The sequence below is a fragment of the Sander lucioperca genome, chromosome 18 (assembly GCF_008315115.2).
Source record: "Sander lucioperca isolate FBNREF2018 chromosome 18, SLUC_FBN_1.2, whole genome shotgun sequence".
Lineage (NCBI taxonomy): Eukaryota > Metazoa > Chordata > Actinopteri > Perciformes > Percidae > Sander > Sander lucioperca.
In genome coordinates, this window is record NC_050190.1 from 15,021,953 (window position 1) to 15,043,644 (window position 21,692).

At 41.9% G+C, this 21,692-nt stretch overlaps 2 protein-coding genes across 6 annotated transcripts in view; both read left to right on the forward strand.

Moving 5' to 3' along the window:
* cep170b (centrosomal protein 170B) overlaps nt 1-21,692 on the forward strand; it is a 27,905-nt gene continuing 6,213 nt past the window's right edge. The window contains exons 1-19 of one of the 5 annotated variants that reach the window (XR_004101453.2): nt 1-243; nt 984-1,121; nt 3,087-3,176; nt 4,068-4,146; nt 4,927-4,985; nt 6,209-6,359; nt 8,999-9,127; nt 10,163-10,657; nt 10,744-11,672; nt 11,870-12,028; nt 12,455-12,593; nt 12,713-14,296; nt 15,198-15,444; nt 15,694-15,826; nt 16,408-16,542; nt 16,638-16,729; nt 17,209-17,302; nt 17,403-17,454; nt 17,589-19,094. Coding sequence is in view for 4 of the 5 variants with exons in the window: in XM_031279111.2 (XP_031134971.1) it covers nt 1,017-1,121; nt 3,087-3,176; nt 4,068-4,146; nt 4,927-4,985; nt 6,209-6,359; nt 8,999-9,127; nt 10,163-10,657; nt 10,744-11,672; nt 11,870-12,028; nt 12,455-12,593; nt 12,713-14,296; nt 15,198-15,444; nt 15,694-15,826; nt 16,408-16,542; nt 16,638-16,729; nt 17,209-17,302; nt 17,403-17,454; nt 17,589-17,803 (4,887 nt within the window). In the remaining variant the exon portion in view is untranslated. Of the gene's footprint in view, nt 244-983; nt 1,122-3,086; nt 3,177-4,067; nt 4,147-4,926; nt 4,986-6,208; nt 6,360-8,998; nt 9,128-10,162; nt 10,658-10,743; nt 11,673-11,869; nt 12,029-12,454; nt 12,594-12,712; nt 14,297-15,197; nt 15,445-15,693; nt 15,827-16,407; nt 16,543-16,637; nt 16,730-17,208; nt 17,303-17,402; nt 17,455-17,588; nt 19,767-21,692 lie in introns of those variants that run through there. The other 4 variants (XM_031279111.2, XM_031279113.2, XM_031279112.2 and 1 more) reach the window with 4 other exon arrangements.
* Nucleotides 19,819-21,692, forward strand: part of LOC116035789 (5'-3' exonuclease PLD4) — a 4,368-nt gene continuing 2,494 nt past the window's right edge. Inside the window, exons 1-4 of the mRNA XM_031279115.2 lie at nt 19,819-19,986; nt 20,134-20,208; nt 20,311-20,471; nt 21,448-21,631. Coding sequence (XP_031134975.1) covers nt 20,158-20,208; nt 20,311-20,471; nt 21,448-21,631 — 396 coding nt within the window. The 5' untranslated portion in view covers nt 19,819-19,986; nt 20,134-20,157. The remainder of the gene's footprint in view (nt 19,987-20,133; nt 20,209-20,310; nt 20,472-21,447; nt 21,632-21,692) is intronic.

Here is a 21,692-nt window from a genome sequence, read left to right on the forward strand (position 1 = left end):
CTCAGCTCAAACTCGTACAGCGCTTGATGGACTTGTCAAGCTACGTCACCGTGTCGGCAGGAGAAGAGGCGTTGGAGAGTTTCGCCTGGTTGTCGTTCCCAGAGGAAGACGAGGGTGTGATCAAAATTTACCTGTCCAGTCTTACCTGGTGCTCTTGTTGTACATGTCGGTCGTCGAATTTCATCTTCTGTCGGACATTAAACACTGGCTTCACTTAGAAGTAAAACGGAGAAGGCGTTAAAGGTAACGTTATGTCCTTGTTGGAAGCAAATCATTGGGAAAAAAGCTTGCTTCTGTCCAGCCGGAGGCTCACTAACGTTAACGTTAACGTTAGCTAAACAACCTCACTGTCACCGACAGGCTCAAACATTCCGCGGTGTAATTTAAAAGAATATTAGTGCTGCCATTACGATACAATAAATAGGTTGTAAGTTACGATATAAATACCATACCTGGCTAATATTTCTGTGGCTGTAATGTTTAGCGTTAGCCAAGGTTACAGGAAGTAAACACCTGAGCAGTTAAAGTTGTTAGCTAACGTCACTCACAGGCGCCACTTTGCAACAGGTTTAATGAAACTGTTAAAGGAGTTAATATCTATGGTATTTTTTTTTTAAGAAATAAATATTCTTTTGCGAGTTGTGTGAACATGCTGAATATCGTCTATTGAAACATGGAAACCTGTCTGTATCTAGCTGGCTGACTCACCAACGTAGAAAATATGTTCAGTGTTATTTAATTGCATTATCTCAATAGTAACACAGCCAGACCGGAATTCGTTGGATAAACAGGTCTAATTTAGGTGAGATGATTACTCCCCATCAGTAATCTCTACACTACAGCTTTTATTTAGGACATTGTTCAGGGACTATTGGATTTTAATAATGCATCCTAAGTGTCATTCATTCAACCCTGATCAGATTTCTTTGACTAAAATGTCATCATTTTGTCTTTTGAATATTTTTATTGCTGTCTTTTCCCAGGATGCTAAGAAGATCCTGACTCGTGGCCCCGACATGAGTGTGACATCATGGTTCTTGGTCAGCAGCTCTGGCACACGCCACCGGTTGCCACGGGAGATGATCTTTGTTGGCAGGGATGACTGCGAGCTAATGCTGCAGGTGTGTGCCACTTTGTATGTTTAAGAGCACAAGTGAAAGGGAACATGCATGCTCTCTTTGGTGGTGACATTGTAGAGGAGTTTGTGTTTACACGGTAAACGCCAGCAGTGTGTCTTATGTCTGTCAAAAATGAGTTTTATTATTCTTCACTGAAGTCTGACAGGACCACTAGTCACAGAAATATGTGAAACACCAGTGGGAGGCTCCCTACGTGCTTCATGTGTGTGCATTTCTGAGCGTGTAACCTGGTGACAGTGCCTCCACACAAAGTTGCCCCTGACAGTCTTTCAAACAATGACTTTTAACACAGCTAAAGCATTCCACTGTGTTGTTTTTCCATGCAGTGTCTATTATAAACACATTTCCTTTGTGGTTTTTGTATGATACTCTCTCCCTCCTATTTCTCCTCACTCTGCATTTAGACCAGTGAAAGAGGAATGTTGCCTCAGAAGCAGTTGTTTATACTTTTAGTCAGTGCTTTATGCCCAGAAAAACCCTGCCAACCACAGACGTCGGCTAGATTGAAAAGTTGCTCATGTCCACATTTAGGCGTTGCCGTATCCAAGAAAAAACCTCAGCTTCTCCCAGTCTGAAATGATGCAGACTTTTCTGGTGCTCTGCTTAAGTGCTCAGGACTGCTTCCTGACTTGGCACACAGTCAGTTTCTGCTGCAAATTGTTTTTAACCCCTTTAATCTTTTCTTACTCTGTAACGTGAGAATCCTGTTTGGCGTGAAAAGCAGAGATTGAGTGTAGGTGTAAGGCTGCGTTCACATACAGTCAGACAGTCATTAGACGGTCTGACGAAAATGCAGGTCTTCCCATTCATTTTGAATGGGGCTAGTGCATTTAGACTGCAGTGATAGGGGCCGCAGGGGGCAGCCAGAAAAAAAACACGGCATCCAAAAAGTTAAGACCAATTCTTACTCCTCCTACTGTTGTTTGAACGCGCCGTTAGTCATATCACATAGGCCTTGACTTGAATGTTTGGACGTTCCATGACAACTGATGTCTGTCTCTGATGATCAATGTTTGTATCTCCATGACCAGTAATTAGATCATCTGCCTCATACAATAGTAGTGACTGCATGGTGTAGTTACTGTTTCCTAGTGCCAGAGCAAACATTTTCTCTGCGATAAAAAGGGCAAAGTGAAGCTAAGGGTAATCAAAGTAGGAATGTGGAATTCTTAGTGCTGCTAACCAGTTAACATAATCAAGTTGGGAAACTGATTGATAACCCTGTACTTTATGCAGTACAGTATTTACAAGAAGTTATTGGAAGTCCACTGAGTGAATAGGCCAATACAGACAGTACATGCAGCCTGTGAATGTCGTTTATCCCACTTAGTAGGCTGTGGGGAAGAGTCATCTTTAACCTTTGTGATTTTTGTGATGAGGAGGCCCAGAGTACCTAATAATAAGCAGAGAAGAGAGAGAGTCAGTCAGTCTGAATCACTTGTGCAGTTTGCGCATAATTGATGGAAGGCATATTTGGAAGTAAGCACATTTTTCCTCTGGTGAATGGCAGGTAGACCACGTGCACACAGACTTGAGCTACGCACGCAGAGTTGGGTAGATGAGGACCATCTATTTGTGTAATCTACTGCCAATTTATAAGGCATGTTTGAAGTGTATGTATGCAGGGGATCTGACTCTGCTCGGATGTTAGGTTTTCATCCACTCAAAGGTCCTAATTTAGGATCATAGTTTAGGAATGATAATGATGAAAAACAATTATTTGCTCCATTAATCATTTAGTCCTTGGAATGTCAAAGAAATTGCCCTACAGTTCTCCAGAACCCAAGGTTTCCAGATGCCTTGTTTTGCCATAAGTAAACTAGTAAATTCCTACATTTGAGAAAGCGCGAATGCTTGGTGTTTTTGCTTAAAAATTGTGCAAACAATTAAACGTCAATCAACTAATCAGTTCAGTTGTAACGACTTTTTGCATTACTTTCATTGCAGTCTCGCAGTGTGGACAAGCAACACGCTGTGATCAACCACGACCCAAACACAGACGAGCATATGGTGAAGGACCTGGGCAGCTTGAATGGGGTGAGTGAGTCCATCTCTAGCGTCAGACTACCTGTGATAATAAAGGAGCCAGTCACTGGGCTCCCTGAAGACTCCAGTCTCAACACAACAATTCCCAGAGCACAAAATACCTCTCTGTGTGTGCCAGAGACGGGGACGGTTGGTAGAACAGCGGTAATCAGAAGACTGGACTTTCCTGCTGCTCTGGACCCCCTTTTTTCCTCTCATTCTTTCTATCTTACTCTCCAGCTCCCCCCTCTATCCCTTCACTGCTCTGTTGCCACTTCACTGCACTATTATCCCAATGAAATCCAGAGTTGAGCAGTGGGAGAAACCGTTCTTTGTTCTCAGAGAGTGTTTCTTTTGGCCTTGGTAACTGCAGCCAAACTAATCAGAGCAGAACAGTGCAAGGACCTGTAACTGAAATCCAACGTTGCTGTGTTTTCCCCTAATTTATAACCGTCCGTGCTTTCCCCCCAGTTATCATCATTTAGTCTGCATAGGATAAGATTTGCTCCTCCATTTTTTTTCTGCACACTTCCAGCATTATCTTTTTTTACAGTAATCTGATGATAAACTCTGGAATCCCTCTCACCAGTTGTTAGTTCAGGCAGAAGATAGCCTAATTGATTAGCGAACTAAGCACTGTTGAATGTATTTTTCACCTGGTCATTAAGAATTTTTCAAAAGGCGAGACAGCCATTGCTTAACAACATAATCTCATCAGAGTTTGAATGTGATGGTGGATTAACTTTCAATGGGAAAAGGGCCAGTTGCAAAGCACCTTACAGTAACTGGGTGCGTGCCACAAGGAATTAGAGAGCCTGTCACCTGCGAGTCAACACATTTACCTTAATGACCAGTGAAAATGATTTGAGTTTGAATCTGTTGTTTTTTTTATCTATTTTGCAGACATTCGTGAATGACCTAAGAATCCCAGACCAGACGTACATCACCCTTAAGCTCTCTGATGTCATTCGCTTTGGCTATGATATCCTTTTTTATGTGTTATTCATTCAAATTTGAGTCATGTTTGACTTAACTTTGATTGGACCTGTGTGATTTATGTACCACAGAGTTTCTGTTCTTCAGTTAGGGCAGTCTAAGTTGGTGATTAGCAACCCACACTGAAATGAGCCAGTGGCCGGCAGCTGTTTCAGTCACACATTTTTGACATTTTATTTTCCCTCTGAGGTCTTTAGCTACTTCGGCATGTTAAGCTCCTGTGGTTTTTCAGTCAGGGGTTTCAGATTATGGTCCACTATGGACAGAAAGAAGATCTCCTGTACCCTTTGACCCCCAGAGCAGAAAACTCATGAATGGTTAAAGATAACATTGTGTGTGTGTGGGGAGTAGCTGTTTAGAGTATAGAGATATCTAGCAATGTTTGTGACCAGCGTGTGGTATGTGATGTTGCACGTTTCAAAGAGTGGGTCGCCAAAGATATGAGTTTGTTTGAATTGCAACAGGTCTGTACTGCTTATCTGTTTTTCACCTTCTTGCAAGCAGCAGATAAGGTACATTTGACTGTCTTGGGGGGGCAAGTTGAAAACTAGGCATGAAAGGAAATTCAATAAAAGAGTATTACAGTAACTGCATATGTACCATACTTTAGGTAGCAGGTTTGCATTCTGAGTTTGTATGTTTTCCTTCAAGTCTCTGCGCCAACAAACATCTGACTAGAGAGCCAGACACTAAGCTGTGAATATTTCAATTGATGTATGATAACATTGATTTACAAATTGTTTGTGTACTTTAACTCATCCTGCACATGCTCATGTATATATCCTGGAGAAGAGCGAACACAAGGTCCCAGAGGAAGCTCTTAAAGTAAGTAATACTGACAGCACGTGCCATTTTTAAGCTAGCAGTGCTGAAATGCCTTTTAGGAGAAATGCTTGCCATGGATCCTTGTTGATAAAGTGGAGTGCTCTTCTATTGTCAAATAATTTATTTTTTATCACTTAGCCAATGAAATAGTGAAAGAATTACTAACGTGTGTGTGTGTGTGTGTGTGTGTGTGTGTGTGTGTGTGTGTGTGTGTGTGTGTGTGTGTCCTTATTTGGTCAGGTTCCTATGCCAACAGTTGTCAGTCATCTGTATGACCTCTGTGCTTTGAAACAAATTAGATAACTGGTGTTAGACTGTTGGAACAGATCTTGTTTGCTACTGTAAATGGTAGAGCAGCACGATATGACCTAAAATCAAAATCACGATTATTTTGCACATTCTACCTCGATATCGATAAATGAACGATAATTAATCACGTTGTTCTAAATCATCTTTTCTGAAGCCAAAATGTTTCCAGACGATGGACACAGCGTTTTTTGGGGGGGTCCAACTTACTCAGTTGACTTGGACTCGATGTTTGAGTTTATTATTATTATTATTATTATTATTATTATTATTATTATTATGCTTTCCATGCAGCTGACAGGTCCGGGCGAAGTCACGTGACTACACACGCGGTAGAATGTTTTTAAGAAGAAAGTAGGCCCATCAACAGGAATAAATTATCGAAATTATCGTCATGGGATAAATACGTCGACAACAGCTTCAGAATTTTGATGTCGATACATTTTCGGATTAATCGTCGAGCCCTAGTAAATGGCCAGTCCCTGTGTCATCTGGATAACTCTTCCATGTGCAGCCTCTAGCCTCAGCTTGAACACAACCCAGCTAACCATTGACTACAGTTAGAGCAAATGAAAGACGCCTCAAAATGTCACATAGAGTTTAAAAGCCCATTCCATACTAACAAAGGGGTTAAGTCATCTACACAAAGACTTATATGTACAATTACCTATTGATATGGTATTTTAATGTTTGATAAATAAACACTTTGAAATGTAAACACTAATTTCTACCAGGTTTTGTTAAATGTAAGTGTGTGATATCCACTGTTAACAATAACAAATCGGAGCTAACACTGAGCAGAGGTCAATGGTGGATATTCTTCCTTATACTGTGCATGTCTGAGGACAGCTATATCTGTACTGATTGTTGGCAGAAGGTTTCTCACATTCTGCTTTCCCTCCCGTCTGTTTGTGCAGCATGAGAAGTACACCAGCCAGTTGCAGCTTAGCATAAAAGCCCTGCAGGCCAAGGTGAAGGAAAAACAGCAGCTTCAGAGCCCAGAGAAGAGCAAAGGCCCTGTTTCAAAACTGCAGGACAGGGCTAAGCGAAGAGCCCAGTCTCTCACAGGTAAACAGCGCTGTCAGCACATACTCCATAATAGCAAATATCAGCAGGAAGGCAGCAGGTTTTATGAATACAGAAGTACATTAATTGTGCTTGTTGCCAGAAAGGAACTGTTCTTACTAAAGTGAATTTGAATACCATGTTCAAACATGCAAGGAAGAGGAAGTCTTTGCGTCTCCACGTGCTATGTGACTTTGGCTGTAGATCACTTGATAAGGCGGTTGTGGCGTCCTTTATTAAGAGCTTCCCTGGTGTGAGATTAGGCTGCCATGTGAGCTGAGAGGCTGAGGTCACAATCCTATGGTGTCAGGAAAGACATAGATCTTGACATCATGGAGTTGGCAGAATGAGTATACATAAACTAGAGCTTGCCAGAAAAGCAGAGGGGTGAAGAGTTAAGGACAAGCAGTCTTATCTCTGACAGCCATTCCTGACTGCTGACAAGAGGTGGGGTGCTGCAACACGGCAATGATGGTTCAACACGTGTTAGAAAGGTGTGCAGGTTTTTCTTGCCAAGTTGCCACTTCTATACATGTAGCTGGTGGTGGATTTGTTGCTGCTTATACTTTCCAGTTGCTGTCATGCCCTCTCTGCCCTGAGCTGTACTGTGTAAATCATGTTGTACAGTGTAGGCAACAGTGGAACAGCCACAGTCTTGTTAGTAGTTAGTTTTAGAGAAGCACTTTTGTGAATGAACCTCATTCACACTGACAAAACCTATTCCAGCTGCTGTTGATTTAGAAATTCTCTGGCTTTCTGCTTCATTCCCTGTAAGCTTAGAGGGAAAATTACAACGGGTGCTTAAAATAGGACTTTTCCACCACTAGGCTCATATCCCATAGAGTGCCTTACAAATAGGTAATTAAACTGCAGAACTTTGGAAAACATTTAGTAAGCCTTACAAGGACAGGAGTGCGGTTGTATCTTCTGCAGCTATAAGCTAACCATAGTGATCCTGTAAACCTTTGTTGAACATGCTCACTGAAGCCATGTCTACTAGGGTCCTTGTATTGTGACAGCAGCCTTGGCCTGTGTTGTTGTGACCCAGTCCACCAATGAGATAACAAAACTAGTCTCCTCTGTCTCGTTAAATGTACAGTCACAAGAAGATAAGAATTTCAAAGTATGTTACAGAAAACAAAGCTACACTTGTGTTACACACTTACACATACACAAAAAAGTCCTGTACTTTACCACAACCAGACTGAGCCTGCATATCTCTGTTGACTTCATGCAAATAGATTCCCTTTGTCTGAATTTGGTTGACTGGAGACCTTGATACAATGTAGGTTCTTTTGGTTTATTCTGGATAGGATGGAGTGCTGCGAGAGCTCCATATATAATTTCGTTGTGCTTTTGCTTGTTTTCCCCTGCAGCTGTACAGGATGTGGAGTGTGTCCAATTCTTCAGCTGTTTTCAGGGCAGGACACTTGTACAGTGTATGACTCAGTTAGACCTTCTTTACTCTGCCAGGACCCAGGGCTATTTAGTATTTACTAAAGGGGCATGACATGGATAGTTCACATCTTCCCCTAATACTGTGTACAGTACTCATCAGCACTATATGATTTAAAATGTCCTAATGCTTAATCCCTTTTTGAACCGATTGCTCATGTACTGACTTACCATGTTGTCTAAATTTCAGTACTAAGATGAAGCAAAAAATTTGCTACCCTAGACAAATCCTCCAAATAATATGACAGATGATGGAAATGAGTTTAATTGGGTTCAATCACATATGTAGGACAAACATTAAATAGGATTTTGGCAAATTGATTAACTAATATTTGTTATTCTGTGTCGGCTTTCTAATAATTTATGTTCTCTAAAAAAGTGCTGTGCTCAGTCAACTTTAGTTGAGACACTCACCCTTGTTTTCTTTAGCTAAAAGCAGAGGGTTGTCTAAGGGGAAAGGAATTAATAACATGTTCCCCTGCTTCCCTTGTCACTGTGTTGATGTCTTATTGTGTGTGTCCAAGGCAACAATAGTGAAGTGCTGTTGATGCTTAAAATTGTGAAGCCTCCACATTCAAATCCAGAGAGCTTGTTTATCCTATGTATCAGGCCGAAAAGCGGCTTCTAGATTATCTGATTAGTGCCATATAGGCATGGCTGGCATGTGTAGACTGGCAAGCCAGCAGCTCAACCCCAGTTCAGAAACAGCATCAGAGAAATAACCCTCATCTCCTCATTACATACAAAGGTCAATGTGCAAACAGTGAGTGTCACTGTCTACAAGAAGCCTCACTTAAGATGCAGTTGTTATTCTATATCTTGTATTATATAGTTTTTGTCTTTAAAGATTAGGATTAGCTTCATCCCTATTCACATGAGAAGGATTATGTTGTGGTGGTTTGCGTGATACAGTTTGTATCACAGTTGGACCCTCACTACTCTCTCTGTGTCATGGGAATGTCAGAATTGTAAAAAGCCCAAAGGCCTTCTGAGCTCCGATGTTGTACATCATTTTGTTTTTTCATGACCTAACAACATTGTTTAATCATGTGACTAACATAAATGTATTGCCTTATAAACACAAGAGGCTGGATAAATTTAGTTTTTTTATTTGGCTCTTTCTCGCCTGAGTTTACCCATGTGCCTAATGGTGTGTGTTTGTCTGTGTTTGTGCATTTGTCTGTTAGCTGCCACAGATTCCCCAATGTCCAAGCCTACTCCTCTCTATGGCCAACCGTCCTGGTGGGGGGAAGATGAGGACGCAGCCCACAAAAAGAAGAACAGAGGTGGAAAATCGCCAGAACAGGAGTCTCCAGGTAAGAGAATGTATCTTATATTTTTACTAATGTGCACAAACCACAGACTTAATTATAGTATGTATACTGAAGTGTTTATATATTTGAAAGCAGAATGTAATTTTGTACTACAGAGTTATTTGTATTAAATGCATTGGGTTAGATCTGATTTGTAATGACATGTTTTTCTATGGCACTGCTATCTGATGCCCTTTGTGGGTCACTGAGAGATAGATGGTGTAAAGCCCAAGGCAAGTCTCTGGCCAGTTGTGGACTGTTAGCCAGGCCACACCGTGCCAGGCCAGTGGGTAGTGCCTGTCTGCCTCGTGATGGATTATGACCCTTTAAGCTTCTGGAGGGGGGAGGAAGGGTGGTTGTTTGCCTCATGGTGCCCAGGCTGAAACAGATTATTCCCACTCAGCTACCCTCCGCTGCACTCTGAGCTCCTAAAGTGATATTTGGCCACATCCAACTGGCACCCAAAGACCAACTGGCAGATTTGTTTTCTCAGTCTAACTGCTGGAATCTTTGTTATTTGTGGCTCCCACTTTATGGGATTGTGCGTCAGCAACTTCCCAATCATCTCAGTCAGTTTCCTTAGCTTTGTGTACCTCTGATGTTTAAGTTACTTAGCTATGGGCACCTGGGTAGCTCACCTGATGGAGGGTGTGCCCATATAATAATAATAATAATAATAATAATAATAATAATAATAATAATGATGTATACTATATTAATCCCGCAAGGGGAAATTACAACAATACAGAGGCTCAGTCCTAGATGCAGCGGCCGCAGGTTTGGTTCCGGCCTTTCGCCGCATGTCATTCCCCTTCTCTCTCTCCCCTAAAGCTGTCCTGTCTGAAATAAAGGCCTAAAAATACCACCAAAAAAAGTTACTTAGCTATAACTGTGAGCTCGAAAACAAAGGGGCTTACAAATGTTTCTATTATTATTGACAAAATGGTATTCTTTCTATAGTCATTTAATCACTCCGTGGATTACAGTATGTAGAACCTCCACTAATACTTGCCTCTCACCACTCTTCATTTCTAACAGAGCCTGCTAAAGACGTGTCAAGATATGAGGTCAACGGTTCTCTGTCTGACAATCAGGCCAAGTCCATCTTCTCCTACCGCCGGGAGCCTAGCTACTTTGAGATCCCAACAAAGGAATTAAAGCAGCGACCTGCCAAGAAACCAGAGTCGCAGGTTCACGAGGTTCCCACCAAGGACACCCCTGATCCCACTGAGGTTGTCTCCTCCACCTCCACACCTCCCGTGGTCCAAAGCCATGCCTCCTTCACCATCGAATTTGATGAATGCACCCCAGGTAAAATGAAGATCAAGGACCACGTGACCAAGTTTTCTTTCCGCCAGCAGCAGAAGCTACCTTCCACAGAGCTTGTCACCACACCCACTGAGGTGATGTCAGCAGAAAGCAAAGTTGCTGATTGGCTGGTCCAAAGCAATGCTAGCATGATAAGGAGGAGGTCGAAGGCTGAAGACATGTACAGCACACACAGTGACCCATCACTTCTGAAGAACACCAAAAGTGAGTCATTTCTACAAAGTCTGTTTATGTTTTAGCAACAGCTTTGATTGCAATAATGTGCTAACTTGTGGTCTTTCCATCATCAGAAAACCACCGTGAAGATGGCACTCACAGTGATTCAGGAGATCCTGCAATCAATGGAAGTGATTCCGTCCAATCAGAACCTCAGATTGGGTCCCAGGTGTCTCTACAACCCCTGAGAGACTCCCCGCCACAACAATTAGCCTCCCCTGACTCTGAGGAGCCCTTGTCTTACACTCCACCAGAGTCTGAGCCCCTATCCAGTCTTGGCAAGGCTGAGCCTCACCAAGCCTTTGTCATTGAATTCTTTGATGATAACTCAAGAAAGAAGCGCTCGCAGTCCTTCACCAATAACACATCTCCACCTGAGCCCTCAGGCCTCCGGCTCCAGCTGGAGAAGGCGAAGAAGAGCTCAAGCCCAAATGGGGAGAGACGAGTCCAATTTCCAGCCTCCACCACTCCTGCAACCCAACGATACACTGTTCCCCTGAAGGACCTGGCTTCCACAGGCTTCCAAAGAGCTGGCTCTCTACGAAGGGAGAAGACAGAGGACCGGATCAGCACCAGCTTTTCGTCTCGCTCTTCATCATCTGTGTCTGTAAGGCCCTTTAGCAGTGTCGGCCGGAGGTCCAAACTCGCCCAGGAATTTACTGCTGAATTTCTCAAACAAACAAAGCAGTCCTCTTCTGCCAGCTGGGATAAAAATACATCTAGTTCCCCTACAGCAGCTAAAACGGAGACAGTGGTAGTGTCCCAGACTAGTCCCCCTCCATCTAAAGCTTCCTACCAGCCACAGACTTCCTCTCCTATCCACCAGCCTGTTCCCCTCAAGGCCCCTGTGATGCCCCTGGCGTCTCAGAATGTGGAGGTCAAGAGTCCCCATGTCGGCCCCAAGAACGAAGACGAGGACAGTCTGAGTGACGCAGGAACCTACACCATTGAAGCAGATGTTCAAGATAGAGAGCTAGAAGAGGCACGGGGCAGTATCGACCAGGCAAGTTTCTTTCTAAATTTAATTAATATAAATTTGGCTGATAACGACAACATGTTGCTTGAAGGAAATAGGTCGGCTTTGCAATCACCAGTGACCTCCGTCTCTTGGGAGAAAAAGTCCCACTCAGAATGAGACATTGGCAGTCCCACTTTCTCCATTCCTGCACTTATCAACTTGCACTGCTTTGTTCCTGACAGGTGTTTGGTGTTTTTGAGAGCCCAGAGCGAACCAACCAGAGTGAAGCAGAAACATCATCAGCATTTAGGCCTCTTATTGTTGAGAGCAGGGAGCAGCATAGGCAGAGTAGCTGTGGGGAGGTGAGGCCAGCTCCAGAACAGGGACAGAGTCTGGTAAAGGTAAACCTTCCTGCTCAGGGTGTGATCAATGATTGGATGATATAATCAATAATTTAAAGATTTTAAAGACAATTCATTAATGTTGGCTCAGTAAACCTTAATTTTTCTTCTTGGGGTTTCTTGGTCTATCTCTCTATTGATTTCTAGATTTGCCTCATCTTTCCTCACAGGTTCTGGGTTCTTCATGGTCTTTTTCTTTCTAACCAAATATACGGAGAGAAACCAATCCATGTTATAACAGTTGTACAACATACTTACTCATGAAACAGATGATGTATAACACCTTGTGTTGTTTGTCTTATTAACATTATTTCCTACTAAGGAAATCCATATAATTCAAAATTGTACTGTCCTCAAAATGTCTAACCTTCTGTCTTTTTTTCTTTTTTTAAAGATATTGAATAAGTTGTATGTTCTCTCATGCAGGTTCAGTCAGCAAGTGCAGTGTTACAGGGGGCTCCTAAGTGGATGTCTTGCTGGGCCAGCTTGGCAGACAGCTACACAGAATCTGGCCCTTCATCTGGCCTCTTTGACATGTCTTCCCAGATGGAGCTGTCAGGAGGGGGTAAGCCACCTGACGAGACACAAGTCTATTTGAAATGATAATGAGACGCCCTGATGAATATGAATGATATTCAGTTTTAGTATGTGTAGTTAATATGCATTAAAACTGTTTCACTTCAGCACGAGGTACAATCATCCACAAGGCCACGCTCAGCCGACACCACGACAGCACCGACCACGATGGTTCAAGAGCTCGGCGCGTACTGCCCCAGGTACCACTGGGGGAGAAGAGTGACATTCCAAATCCCAGCATTCATGTTCAATATGACCCACATTCAACATTTGATGTCGGAGAGAATAGATTAGTGGCCCCCAGGTCTCAGGATAGCCTTGACAGGTTATCAGTGCAGGACGATGTAGAGCCTGACAGTCTGAGTGATGCCAGCAGGTCAGATGATGGTTCCATTATAGAGCAAAGGAGAAGACCGCTGTCAGACACGGAAGAGAAAAAAAATAAAGATAGACTCTCCACCAAGTCTATGTCATTCTACATCGGGTCAGAGGAGGCAGAGTCCCAACCTGAACATGGGGGCATTCCCCATACCAAAACTTTCTCAACAGCCACCCTGACCAAACAGAGAGGTAACCAGGACTCTGAAAAAGTCAAGCCCAGTGTATCGGCTCCTATCCTGAGCCAGATTACACGGAGTCCAGAGTCCAAAGAGGGCACTGTTTCCCAATTAATCAGACAAGAGAGCTTCACCAAGGAGCGGCCTAGCAATGCCAGATTGCCCAACATCTCTGTTCAGAGAGGCCCAGAATCATTCCAGGGAGCCTGCAATCAGGATACTCATTCTTACCTCAAAGAGACTGAGGATGTTCTGGCTGTTCTGGAGGCCAAACTCCAAGCAGGACAATCAGAAACGACACCGTCTCCAATAATAGATTCTCTTTCTGCAGAGTCTGATGTGGATACCTCCAGCACAGTCAGCCAACATAGCAATAAGACCAGGCCAAACACACTGACTAAAAAACCCTCGGTTAGTGGCCTTCATAGGGAGAGGTCTTCAGCCAGTATAGCTAGTCAGGACTCAAGTCACCAATCCACTACATCAGAAAAGTTGCGCTCTCTGGGAGCAGACACCAACAATAAGACTGAGTCTGTCAGGAGACCAGTTGGACTGAGATGTAGTGTTGGGAAACGTGGCTCCACAGACCTAAGTGACGACCCTCAGAGCTTACCTTACTCTGATCAAGAGTCTAACCTCCACCAAACCCGCACAAAATACACAGTGCCCCTTCAGAAGGAGGATTCCAAGACCTCCAAAGCGTCCCAGGCCTTGAATCGTGCCAACAGCTTGTCAGCCCCGAGACCCACCAGAGCGTCCATGCTCCGCCGGGCTCGCCTGGGAGAAGCTTCAGACAACGAGGGCACGGAGACAGACAGGGTGTCCCAGGAGGCAGGCAATGCCCCAGCTAAGAAGCCCCAGGAAACCAAGAAACTCTCCAGGCTGGATCTGCTAGCATTGCCTCGTAAGCGGACGAGCTCGTTCAACACACCCAGCGACACAGAGGCCTCTTCCACCCCACAGTGGACTGGCAGGAACACAGGATTCTCCAACCGCAGCACAGAGTCTGGCAGCAGCTCAGTTCGAAGGGCCTCTGCTTCTGGGTCGAAGCTTGTAGAAAGGCAGCAGAAAGCACCGCTGACACCACTCACTCGCGGACGTTCAAGCAGTGCCAAATATGCCAGCAGCACTGCAAGTGAGTATTAATACAGACACTCACACATACCTGTTTCATTGAGTTTAAAATATTGTGACTGGTGTAACCACTTAACTCCTGTCTTAGTCAAACCTAGTATCGTTGAAACAAATGGATTGGAAACATTGCAGGGTCTGTTAATCAACCACAGTGGTGAATTGGTTTGACACGTTTAGTCCTCAGTTTATAAACTGTATGTTTCAGGAAATAACACCTGGGTTCTATACTTCAGCAGCTTTGGTAGGGAATTTGACTCTGGACTTTCACTTACATCAATTCACACTAACATTCCATATTTTTGTGGTGGTGCAACGACCAGCGCAAGCAGCGCTCTGACCTTAAAATTCACTTTGCCTGTCTGTGTGGTATTTTATTGCACAGGTGGGAGGAGCGGAGCAAACGGCACGTTTGTCGTGCTTGTGCAATTAAAAAGGCCCTTATACTACAATAGTTTTTAGATAAAATTAGATGTTCTTATGCAGTTTATGGTAATCCGCGAGAGTTCTGGGGCCATGATTAACATTATAATTCTAGCCATGTACAAAATGGTTTATGCTACACAACATAGTATTCACTATATTGTACTTGTCTGGTACTCAGCTGCTGTACTGTGGAAATCAAGTACTCATTTCAGTTTGTAAATTTTTTTTTTTTTTAATCTGAAAAAAATAAAAACCTGAGCCATTTTTTATTTTTTTTTTTAAATCAAATTTAGCTGTAGAAATGAGCACTTCCACAGCAAGCTTTCGGTCTCTTGTTCTGGGGAGGATTTTGGTGACATATCATATGTTTGGTGGTGTTTTTCTTGCCTGTATTCTTTGATGGTATCTCTCTTTCTCTCCTGTTTTCCCGACTTCTCTATCCTAATCCTCCGTAACTCAAACCAATTCACGACGCCAAGACTCCAGGAGACGACAGAAAGGCTCTGACTACGCCTCTACCTCAGATGAGGAGTACGACTCAAACCAGAGCACTCCTAAATACAAACGCTCCCAACCTTCCTCAGCTTCCCATAGCCCACGTCATCAGCCTCGGCCTCAGCCGGTGGTCGCCCTGCGTCAGAAGCCCCTCAGCAGAGATTCTGAGGAGGAGAACCATGAGGGAGACAACTTCCACAGTTGGTCCAACCACAGTTCTGAGATCGCACGGTAAGGAATATTACTAGTTTTTTTTTTCTTGTGGTCACGCTAATATGATTTCCAAAGATTAAATGAATGTGTTACTGTAGCCTAACTGACATCCAAGATGGTTTCACACATGCAGCCTTCAGCATTCATATACTGCGGTTTCCATTAAAGGGCATGAAGAGGATTTCACATTCAGCGGAAAATAATGTAGATATAAAGATAATTCTTATTCCTGGCAGCCTTCTTTTTAACACGTTCCCTCCTGGCTAGGTTAAGTCAAGACCTGGCCAAAGACCTTGCTATCTTGGCCAGAGAGATCCATGACGTGGCAGGTGATGGTGATCCACAAAACCCTGGAGTGGCGAGCAATGCACCTGTCTCCACAGTGACCGCTCATGAACAGGTACACCAAAGTTATTCTTAGGGCTGTTGCTGCTTAATCTAACACAGTGAAGCATCAAACCTCTATTCGATCAACTGACTAAAACTGAAGAGGACGATTCTGTTTTTGTGTCCACTCTATCACAAACTATCCTCCTTTGTTTAAAGAGGAAGTATCTCTGTGCTTCTGTTGCAGATTTGTATACATACCAGTAGTATGTTGGGTAACACTTTACTTGAAGGTATCTACATAAGAGTGACATGACACTGTCATGAACACATGATACATGAACTCTAACCCTAACCATAACTTGTCAGGACAAAAACCACTTACACTTACTAAAAGAAGCGTTATGTCATAAATGTTTATGACTTGTTTATAATGTTTATGACACGTTCATGACAGTGTCATGTCACTCTTATGTAGATACCTTCAAGTAAAGTGTAACCGTATGTTGTTCTACTCTGGCTCTGTACATTATGGTCTTATCTCTTTGCCTTGTTTAACACATCAGCTAAAAGAGACTGTCTTTTAGCTGATGTCTGTCTGTCTGTCTCTCTGCCTGCCTTGTACCGTAACACTAAAGTCTGAATGTGTTGCAGCTGGTTCATCGTATTCCAGAGGCTGGATTAAACTACCAGAGAGTCCCACCAAGTTCTACGTCTACAAGGGAACCTGACCAGAGCTCGGCTGACCATGAACAGCACCGCAGGCAGCGAGCTCAGAGCAGAGAAGAGGTCTGACACAATATGCCGCTCCACCTCATTTTTTCACAAATCTCTGGGATGCTACCACTAGGCGATCATTATAAAGTCTTTTGTTTTTTCCCCAGGTCATTGTTGATGACCATCTGATGCTGAATCCAGTGTCTCAGATCACCATGGCCATCAGAGAAAACACTGAGCAACTTGCTGACAAAATTAAGTAAGCTGTTATTTATACAGTACATTCTTTATTCCCAAACTTAATCTGGGTTTGATGAAAAACTGTATTGATCCTGTCTGACAACCAGACTGCACTAAGCCAATAATCTTATTACATTAGTGTATATTAGTTTAACTGAGTGAGTCAGCACACAGACAGTATGTTACTGAGATGTAATCTTCTGAATAGATTAGATGCAGATAAACCGGTTGGTGTTTAAATGTTTCCATTGTGTTTTTTCTAACCTTTATTTGATCCAGAAAAAACAAACACAAGATATCAAAGAAGAAAAATATATTTAGGTATTCTTGATTGAAGTTAGTTCTTCTAAGTCACCACAATCAGAAAGCTTGGTCTCACACCCTCAGTTTTCAAGACTAAATCAATGTTTTGGACTCAGAATTGTGAATTATCCCTTTTAAAGAATACTGTAAGAAGCCCACTTTCTAACAACTCAATTTGGCATATTATGCACACAGGGTACTGTTCCAGGACAGGATGGATATTTGGGAAGAAATTGAGGCCAAAGTAAACTCTGACAATGATGTCCCTGTTATCAAAACCTCCAACAAGGTTGGTGACTTATGTGTGTCAATGTTCAAGTTAAATGTATGCCAGTCAATGCTGTTTGTTTGTTTGTTTGTTTGAGCTAAGTTGGACATCTGCATTTCAGGAAATCACATCTATCTTGAAAGAACTCCGGAGAGTTCAACGACAACTTGAGGGTGAGTCAACCTGATCCTTTTATAAACAATATAAATACAAATATATGATTATCATAATAATGTTCATAATACTTTTGTATTGTAAAGCCAAATACTCAGCTAAAAACGACATTACACTTTTTTTTTTCTCCCAGTCATTAACACAGTCATGGAACCCAGTGCACAGTCTGAAGCATCCAAGGCCTCAGCGCTCTCCTCCTCATCTGTTCGGCCCTCCAGACCTCCCGTCTCACGGGACTGGAGAACCACCCATTCTGTCTCCAAAGGTGGCGGCGGCCCGAGGCCCAGTGAGAGTGTCAGGAGAGCAGGTGCGACACAAGACGATCTCAGAACGGGATATTTAGTCTGAGATGTGACGCAAGCACGCAGGTTCCAATAGCGCTAAACATCTGCTGTTACTCCACAAACCCAGGTGTCGAACCATTGTGCACACAATGAAACCAAGGGGGGGAAGTGAGACTGTATATGCAGAACTGTAGCCTCCCGTACATCCAAACATACACACTACTGCACTATGAGCACTACACACCTATGTAATTCACAGTGAGGCCTCCACTATATGCCCTTAGAGTACACACAGTGGGCGGCCTACTTGTAAGATAAAGATTTAAGGAAGTACCAAAATACTTCAATAAACCTCACTTCTGACAGGCCTCAAAACTATACTTGATTCTCTGTGTGTTTTAGAGGTCGACCTCTTTATTTGCCAATGATATGACCAACATTGCTGATTTTAAAAGCTTATTGTATTTACTTGGTTTATTTGAAAACCGGCCTGAGCATAATCATCTCAGGGAAATCTACTAATATATGAGATTCCTATGTTTAGCAACAAATCGCATTTTTTGCGGAAATATTCGTTTATTGATATTTGTTTTGGGTAGAACGAACTGCAGCAACACGAGCAGATCTTAGTGTACTTGTATCCTCAGTAAACCCATTGCTTTCCCTCGTATATTCCCTTCCATGTATTTGTCTTTGTCTTTGTTTGCCACTTCTCTCTTGGTGGACCAGATTTATCGAAGAATGTAAAAAGTATTTATTAGTGGTGTTTTGTGAGACACTAACAGAGACAACACAACTTTGGGAGAGTTAATAGACTCAGTGCCAGACAAGTTAATGTTATATTACACAGTTGTTACCAGCCAATTTCTTGAGTATTTATTCTGTTAACATGTCCCAGTGAAGCAACTCTGTCCAGGCCCTCCTCAGTAGATGGCGTCTATATTCTGTCCAGCTGGAGATGAAAATCTCTCTGGAATGTGTGGTCCGACTGGTAGGAGGGACTCAGTTTAGTCACCTGGCAACCACAAACTCAAGTGGCTATAAAAGTGGTTTTCAAGCATTCCCTCTACCTTCTTTATTTGTGTCAAACACAGTTGGGGGCTTGAAACAATTTTTTTGTTGTTCTCCATGCCTCAAGAGCACTGTCCACTCCGAGGTTTGGCCAAAGACAATCATAAAGCAACTGACCGAAATTAATCTCCTTTTATCTGTGTTTGTACTGGGATCATCACACCTCACCTAAACCTCCACATGCTGAAGAGCTATCAGAGCACTGTGGTAGGATTTGAAATTTCCTCTCAAGTCACAAGGTCACTTCTGATGGTCCTCACAAGACAGGAGAAGTAAAGTCAATTGTGTGAAACTGTAAATCTGATGATTAGCTTGTGACATGTTGTTATTCAGTCTGTAAATAGAAAAAAATAGTAAAAAGATATCTGTACGTCGTACAAATTACCTCTTAATCTTGTCTTTTGCACTAATGTAGTACAACATTATCCCCTCGACCTAATATGCTGCAAACTGAAAGCCATTACCCTGATTGTAAACACGCGACTGATTGTAAACATTTGATGCTGTTTAGGTTGAAGCAGGAAAGAAGGCAATCCAATACAACAGCAAGTTTCTGTTTCCCTCTTCCCAGTCCAGATTGTACGTGTGATTGTAATTGGGAAGTACCTTAAGTGCCACAGAACTGTGTGGGACAGTGGTTGTTTACAAACTCAAGCAAAAACTGAATGTTAGTCCTATTGACGTCCCTTGCTGCTATTCTTCTTCTATTGGATAGTATTTCTTCTTTGCTTTACTCCATCTAAGTCAAAGCTACAGCAGGTTTAAGAGCTGAAATGTAATTCTTGTTTGTCAAATGTGTGTCCCTTTTTTTTTATATTCAATTTATGTTTTCCTTCCTTTCACCCAAATTGATTTGCTTGTGATCTTGCTGTCTTGTTAGATGGTATTTATGTTTGGTCTGTGTAATTTGTTAGATATTGATTGCAGATTTTTCAAATAAATTTGATTAGTAAAGTAGTTTTTTTGTCATGACTTTTATTCACTCTATACACTTTTTTTAATTCCTGAGCAAATACTTGTCTCAAAAGCTGAAATGAAAGTGAAAACAGGAACTGTGCTATAATATATTCAGTAGCAGAGATATCTCTTCAGCTCAGTTTTGGGTGTAAGCTGGAAGAGAAGAAGTGTGTTTATTGTGAGCTCTTTCTGGTGGAAAGTTATCTACATCTGCTTTGTGTAAGTTTTGCTTTCAATACTTTGGAAACCAAACTTCATCTGAGATTTAAACTGAGTTCTTATGAGTTCTGTCATTAGTGAAGTCAGAATCGTGGTGTGTTTATTTTCTGTCTGAGATGATAATTTCCTGCTTTTGAATGTTGATAGGGGACGAGCATTTGAAAGGAAAACATGTCTTCTATGTATAGCAGCCTTCATGACAGTTATGTTTCAAACAAAAGGGTAGGACGACATCAAATATTCACCAAGTCATTCACTTTGTTTTGGTATGACACATTTTTCTTATTCCTGGACTTGTTTTTCTATCAAACTTCATGTTGTTAGAGGTCAACCAGCTGTGTGACATTAGCTGTGGTTTTGGGCTGTCTGACAGTCCTGGGGATCCTGCTTGCCATCGCTGTGCTGAAAAGACCACCACCCCACAAAGATCATGAGACACTTCCTAATGAAGCTGGTGGGAGCAATTTCTCTACGGACGAGTGCAGGTAAGAATCCCACTGAAGAGATATATATATATATATATATATATATATATATATATATATATATATATATATATATATATATATATATATATATATATATATATATATATATATATATATATATATATATATATGAGTTACATAAGTGTTAGTTAATGGCTTATTAACTACATTTGCTTCTTCTATTCTTTAATCTGAACAACTGTGGAACAAAGTACTGTATATCTGATTTCTGTTAGATTTACAGTTAAGCATTTTGCTATAGTGTCATCACCGGGAAATTGTATGACTTAATTGAACATTGACTTAATATAAATGACGTTTTTTGATCTATATAATGAACCATACAAAATAGATCATCTATCATACAACTTCTGTGCATGTTAAATAATGTGTACGGTACAGTAAATTAATAAATTATTGTTTCCCCTCTTTTTCCCCCTCTTTATAATCAGTTCAAGTTTATTGTCATGTGCATATTAGTACAGAGTACCACAGCAATGAAATACAATGTGCCTTGGCACTCTCTCAGCACCATTCAATAGAAACAATTATAAATAACATAAATAGAATTTAAAAACATTTAGAATATCCAAGCACAGTAGACATAGTGACTAAGTTCAGACCACAGCCCTCCTTCCTGCTGTGCTATCATTCAGTAACCTTATTACCTGGGGGTAAAAACTATCCCTAAAACGTGATGTGCGCGTTGGGAAGTTTTAAGGATAGTTTTAGGGATAATCGCTTTAATGAATACTTTGTGGTCCATATTCTACAAATTTTGGGGCAGGACGTTTTGAGCAAATAATTTTGAAAGTAAAATTACAAAACACAGTATCTACATCTATTGACCTTATGGTTAATGATTCTCAAAATCTAATCTATCTCTAATTCTAAATTGTTTCTCTAAATTATAATTTTCTCCAGTTCAGTTTCCAGAGAATTCTCTGAGCAGATGGCTTTGTTTATCTCTTAGCATGACCCTGGTGGAGAGCATCCCTCAACATATGAAATACAAAGCCAATGTAACACTTGGGATCCCTCTGGAAAAGGCCTGGAAAGATCTTATCTCCATTGCAACGGACCAAGTGGACGTGGCCTCTTTCTACTGGACTTTAACTGGGGAAGACATTAACGTTAACACTTCCTCTGACATACCTGTGAGTTATCAACTAAAACAGAAAGACACATGGGAATATACACATCAAATCTTTGTGAAAT